The sequence below is a fragment of the Piliocolobus tephrosceles genome, chromosome 19, assembly GCF_002776525.5.
Source record: "Piliocolobus tephrosceles isolate RC106 chromosome 19, ASM277652v3, whole genome shotgun sequence".
In the NCBI taxonomy this organism is placed as follows: Eukaryota; Metazoa; Chordata; class Mammalia; order Primates; family Cercopithecidae; genus Piliocolobus; species Piliocolobus tephrosceles.
In genome coordinates, this window is record NC_045452.1 from 42,907,099 (window position 1) to 42,913,660 (window position 6,562).

A 6,562-nucleotide genomic window follows, 5' to 3' on the forward strand; every position below is an offset into this window, starting at 1 on the left:
ATTGTATGATTCCTGAAGAGGGACTTCGGCACGGCTGCCTCTCACCTGGCAGCTGGAAGAGCATTGCACAGAGCTGCTCGGTCTCTTCCTCGGACAGGTAGACAGGGAAGGTGGCACAGTCCAGCAGCAGGTGGCAGGCGGCGGCAAAGGCCTCCCTGCATTCCTCCCTGGAACCCCTCAGGTCAATGACCACCTGTTCAACATCCCATTCTCTCCCGTTTTTCCTGGCGGGGCTGCTGGTCGAAGACGACGGTGACTCCGAATTTTTTGTCTTGAATGGAGACCCTCGTGCCATGAACAAGTCTGAAAGCATCTGCTTGAACTGAGGCACAGTGATGGGCTTGGGCTCCCACGAGTTCTTCCTGCTGCAATCCTCGGCCGCCAGGCTCTGCGTCCCACCCCTGTCTCTCTTCCCTGCAGGCTCCTCGGACTTGCTTTCTTCTCCTGACGCTGTCAGCTGTACTCCAAAAATGTTCTTGCTGGCAAAGTTGGCAATTAGCTCTTGGATGCAAAGAAACGTCCTCTGCATGCTCCCGCCCTTCTTCCAAACGTCGTCCCTTTCCAGAGAAACTCGAGGAACCCTCAAGTGCTCAGAGAGCTCCGGTGACGAGGCACTGAGACCAATCCCACTGTCCTCAGACTTCAGAGGGGGAAACGAAGCATCTTCATCACCGGGAATCACTGCCTTTGTTTCCAAAATTATTTTGCTGTTTTCACCTCTTACTGGACTCTGTAAAAAATAAAAACACATGAATTGTGCATCTCTTAACACCAACGTATTCAAGCATCAGTTGAAATCATGAATATATTTCAGTTCTGTTTTTCAAAATCATCACTCTCTAGACTAGAGAATCTCTGTGTCAAGCATATAATGAAATTTAGGAGGCACCCAAAGCAGGGGAAGGAGAGGGGTGGGTGGCAAAGAGGAGACTGGTGGACCCACATGCTCTCTGGGGAGGCTGGCTTTTGGGCCTATTTTTCTTGTGTTTTTGCCTAAATATACAAACCCTTCAGAGTTCAAAAAAGTTGTTGAAAAGTTGTTTCTGCCAGGGCGTGGTGGCTCAAGCCTGTAATCCCAGCACTTAGAGGGGCCAAGGTGGGTGGATCACCTGCCACAGTTCTCTGGACAACAGAGCAAGAACTGTTTCCGACAAATAAACAAATATCAATGAGGAAACTGAGCTGAGGGTAAAGTAAAGGTATAAAGAAATCAAGTAAGGCCAGGAGTGGTGGCTCATGCCTGTAATCCAACACTTTGGGAGGCCGAGGCAGGTGGATCATTTGAGGTCAGGAGTTCGAGACCAGCCTGGCCAACATAGTAAGCACCATCAATACTAAAAATACAAAACATTAGCCAGGCATGGTGGTGGGTGCCTGTAATCCCAGCTACTCGGGAGGCTGAGGCAGAATTGCTTGAACCCATGAATGGAGGTTGCAGTGAGCCGAAATCACACCACTGCACTCCAGTCTGGGTGACAGGGAGAGAATCTGTCCAAAAAAAAAAAAAAAAAAAGAAAGAAAAGTAAAGCAAGTTAGAGAACAGTGTATGTTATGTTATCTTCAAAAAGATGTTAAAAGTCCTAACTCCCAGTACCGGTGAATGTACCTTAATTTGAAAATAGAGTCTTTGCAGATGATCCAGTTAAGATGAGATCATTAGGACGGGCCCAAATCCAGTAGGGTTGGTGTCCTTATAAAAAGGAGAGATCTGGACATAGAGACAGACACGCACACAGGTTGACGGCCAAGTGAACGTAACGGCAGAGACTGGGGTGATGCTTCGACAAGCCGAGGAATGCTGAATATTGCCAGCAAACCACCAGAAGCTCGGGGAGGCATGAGACAGACTCTTTTTCCCCAGTGCGCTCAGGAGGTGCCAACCTTGCTGACACCCTCCTGTCAGACCCTGGCCTTCGGAACCATGAGAAAACAAACATCTGTTGTTGAAGCCACTCGGTCTGTGGTACTTTATTATGGCAGCCCCAGCAAACTAATCCAGTACCTCGTCTCACTTATATTTGAAATAACCAAAATCACACACTACAAACACACATATGAAACAGTCTGCAAGGCTAGTTATAACTAGCCCATCAATTGTAGCTACATAGTCATTAACTATATCTAACCATTAACTGCAGTTACAGAGCAGGCAAGTAGCGTGAGAGTGGGTGAAACAAAGGGTGCTAAAACTTAAATTTTTTTTTTTGTAGAGACAGGGTCTTGCTCTCACTCAGGTTGGAGTGCAGCCGTGCAATCATGGCTCACTGCAGAGTCAACCTCTTGGGCTCAAGTGATGCTCCCACCTCAACCTCCTGAGGAGATGGAACTACAGGTGAACACCACCATGACGAATTTTTATTTTTATTTTTATTTTTTTTTTGAGACGGAGTCTCGCTCTGTCGCCCAGGCTGAAGTGCAGCGGCGTGATGGCTCACTGCAACTTCCGCCTCCCGGGTTCAAGCAATTCTCCTACCTCAGCCTCTGGAGTAACTGGGACTGCAGGCACATGCCATCATGCCTGGCTAATTGTTGTACTTTTAGTAGAGACGTGGTTTTGCCATGTTGGTCAGGCTGGTCTTGAATTCCTGACTTCAGGAGATCCACCCGCCTTGGCTTCCCAAAGTGCTGGGATTACAGGTGTGGGTCACTGTACTTGGCCTAATTTATATTTTGTAGAGAGATGAGGTCTTGCTGTGTTGCCCAGGCTGGTCTCGAACTCCTCGGCTCAAGCAATCCTCCTGCCCCAGCCTCCGGAAGTGTTGACATTACAGGTGTGAGCGACAGCACCATGCCAGGTGCTAAAACTTTTTTAAGTGAGAGTTTTATAAGTATATTTGACGTATCACCTGGGTATCTTCTAGTGTTTATTCCTATCCTAACCAACCCTAAAGACTTTCTACTCCCATGAAGGCACAGGCTGCTTTTAGCCCCCAGAACCATTTCCGCCCCTCAGAGCACACACCGAGGTTCCGCTGGTGGACTCCGTGTCGAGGTAGGAAGGTGGCATCTGGACTTTGCTGAGCACCTTGAAACACGTCTTCAGGGCATGCGTGAGTTCAGGTAAACTTAAGGCCTCCATGTCCTCAGCAAGAGGCTGCACCAGGCAGCCGAGCACCTGAGGGAGATACTGGGTTTGCACCTCAGAGTAAAGTTCCTATGAAATAAACACATGGGTTAACCGCGCATTGCTGGTTTACAAGCAGAAAAACAATGCATCTCAAAATGGCATCTAATTCAAATTTTTAGGGCATAAATTTCACACTAATTTTCAAATTAGAAAACAAAAGAAGACTAGGCGCAGTGGCTCATGCCTATAATCCCAGCCAGCACCTTGGGAGGCTGACGCAGGGAGATTGCTTGAGCTCAGGAGTTCAAGATCAGCCTAGGCAAAACAGTGAGACTCCATCTCTACAAAAAATACTAACATTAGCCGGATATGGTGGCACATGTCTGTGGTCTCAGACACTTGGGAGGCTGAGGTGGGAGGATTGCTTGAGCCTGGGAGGATGAGGCTACCGTGAGCTGAGATCATGCCACTGCACTCCAGCCTGGGTGACAGTGAGGCCCTATCTCAAAAAACAGAAAAGAGGCTGGGCATGGTGCCTCACATCTGTAATCCCAGCACTTTGGGAGGCCGAGGCAGGTGGATTACCCGAGGTCAGGAGTTTGAGACCAGCTCAGTCATATAGTGAAACCTTGTCTCTACTAAAAATACAAAAAATTAGCTGGGCGTGGTGGTGGGTGCCTGTAATCCAGCTACCTGGGAGGATGAGGCAGGAGAATCACTTGAACTCCAGAGGTGGAGGTTGCAGTGAGCTGAGATCTTGCCATTGCACTCCAGCCCGGGCAACAAGAGCAAAACTCACACACACACACACACACACACACACACAAAGAGAGAGAGAAAAGAACATTTCTATTGTTTTTGTTTGAGACTGGATCATGTTATGCTGTCCAGGCTGGTCTCAAACTCCTGGGCTCAAGCAATCCTCCTGTCTCAGCCTCCTGAGTAGCTGGGAACTACAAGTGCATACCACAGAGCTAGGCTCAGTATTTCAACTTGATCTAGACAAGTCAAGGATGTTATTCCTCTCCTCGCAAGTGGCTTTACACTTTCCAATAGAAAATAAAATTGGCACGTTTCTATATTAAGGAAATTAGTTTCCTTTGAGAAAATTAGCCAACAGCACAATTTTAACTAGGAAACATATTGACTCTTCCCCTAAAATAACTGTAGTACGGGAATGATACCCAGTTCATCAGCTGGTTGACCTAACTTCAGCTTTGCCCACTTACAACTGGCCCAAAAGTTATAGCCCCTTTTCAATAAGACATTAAAAATATAAGAGATTACATCCAGCTGTATCTTTGATGCCAAAACAAACATCTAAACAGTGTTGCCTGTTTATGTAAAACATTTTCAGTAATGTGAGGTTGATAAAGCAGGCCATCACCACCAGTAAGAAAGTAAACAATAGCGGGTGTTGAGCCGTCTCTTCCCCAGCACTCACCAAGGGAATGACATCCAGCAGGAAGACCAGGAGGGTGCAGAGCTCCGAGACCGTCGGGGGAGGGCTGACGCTGTTCCTCACACTGTAATGCTGCTTCACTGGTCTATAAATCACAGCAAAGAAAAATCAATTCTTTGGCCAGGCGTGGAGGCTCACGCCTGTAATCCTAGCACTTTGGGAGGCTGAGATGAGCGGACTGTCTGAGCTCAGGAGTCTGAGACCAGCCTGGGCAACATGGTGAAACCACATCTTTACTAAAGTACAAAAAACTTAGCCAGGTGTGGTGGCCCACGACTGTAGTCCTAGCTACTCGGGAGGCTGAGGCACAAGAATTGCTTGAACCTGGGTGGCAGAGGTTGCAGTGAGCCAACATCGCACCACTGCACTCCAGCCTGGGTGACAGAGCAAGACCCTGTCTCAAAATAATAATAATAATAATAATAATAATAATAATAATAATAATAATAATTCTTCCTGCCATAAGTCCAAGCATTTCTTACAATTTCCAGTAACGTTATTCCACTTCAAACATAATGAAAGTAAGACACGGCCGGGCGCGGTGGCTCAAGCCTGTAATCCCAGCACTTTGGGAGGCCGAGACGGGCGGATCACGAGGTCAGGAGATCGAGACCATCCTGGCTAACACGGTGAAACCCCGTCTCTACTAAAAATACAAAAAAAACTAGCCGGGCGAGGTGGCGGGCGCCTGTAGTCCCAGCTACTCCGGAGGCTGAGGCAGGAGAATGGCATAAAACCCAGGAGGCAGAGCTTGCAGTGAGCTGAGATCCGGCCACTGCACTCCAGTCCGGGCGACAGAGCGAGACTCCGCCTCAAAAAAAAAAAAAAAAAAAAAGAAAGTAAGACAGCTTTTGTAGTTCTCATAACTAAATTTTGGTGACTAAAAGTATCTAACATGGAGAAGTGTCAATAAGTGTCTTGAATCTGCTGGTGTCCAAACAGGTTCCCTCTGACTTGAACTCTACCGATTCAGACACGTGTGATCCCATACCCAGGAGACATGGGGTACTGTCGACAGATGTAATCCCAGGTCCCCAATCCAAGCCCAAAGGCACAATCCAAGGGAACGAGGCTGGGCTGGAGAACACCACAGCCTACACGGCTGCTTGCCCTGCTGTAGGAGGTGGCCTGGGACTACTCCTCTCCAAGTAATACCAGGAGTTTATCAGCACCCGAGCTGCCTAGAATCCTTCAGCTTCTGTAGAGAAGTGTAACCCCACAAATCAACTATTGTTAGTTGTTTATGTTAAACTGAAATTCAAGACTTCTTTTTATATAAACGGGCTACTAGATAAATGGTAAGTTAAAAAGTATCTATTGCTTTTCATCTCATAACCCTGGGATGTATAAATTAACTGTAATAGGATCCACAGGCAACAACAGCAAAGCCATGTTATACTGAAGCAGACACTAATCTCAGGACAGTGATTAACTCTGGGATGAAAGGAGGACAAAACGTTGCAAAGGTGGAGAGTCAGCTCTATCTGAGTAGAAACACTTTATTCTTTTTTTTTTTTTTTTTTAAAAAAACCATGATAGCCGGATTTGGTGGCTCACGCCTGTAATCCCAGCACTTTGGGAGGCCACGGCAGGTGGATCACCTGAGGTCAGGAGTTTGGGACCAGCCTGGCCAACATGGTGAAACTCCATCTCTACTAAAAATACAAAAATTAGCTAGGTGTGGTGGCAGGCGCCTGTAGTCGCAGCTACTTGGGAGGCTGTGCCTATAGTCCCAGCTAATTGGGAGGCTGTGCCTGTAGTCCCAGCTATTTGGGAGGCTGTGCCTGTAGTCGCAGCTACTTGGGAGGCTGTGCCTGTTGTCCCAGCTATTTGGGAGGCTGTGCCTGTAGTCCCAGCTATTTGGGAGGCTGAGATGGGAGGATCGCTTGAACCTGGGAGGCAGAGGTTGCAGTGAGCTGGGATCGTGCCAGTGAACTCCAGTCTGGGTGACAGAGAGAGACACTGTCATAAAATAAAAAAGAACAGAACATAACATAACATAACATAACATAACATAACATAACATAACATAA

General features: G+C 47.4%; 1 protein-coding gene across 3 annotated transcripts in view; it reads right to left on the bottom strand.

Moving 5' to 3' along the window:
- Positions 1-6,562, bottom strand: part of DOP1B (DOP1 leucine zipper like protein B) — a 125,525-nt gene that overhangs the window by 51,423 nt on the left and 67,540 nt on the right. For all 3 annotated transcript variants that reach the window (XM_023191195.1, XM_023191193.1, XM_023191203.1), the window contains 3 exons: positions 4,512-4,614; positions 2,963-3,154; positions 46-730 (listed from right to left, as the gene is read on the bottom strand). In XM_023191195.1, coding sequence (XP_023046963.1) covers positions 46-730; positions 2,963-3,154; positions 4,512-4,614 — 980 coding nt within the window. The remainder of the gene's footprint in view (positions 1-45; positions 731-2,962; positions 3,155-4,511; positions 4,615-6,562) is intronic.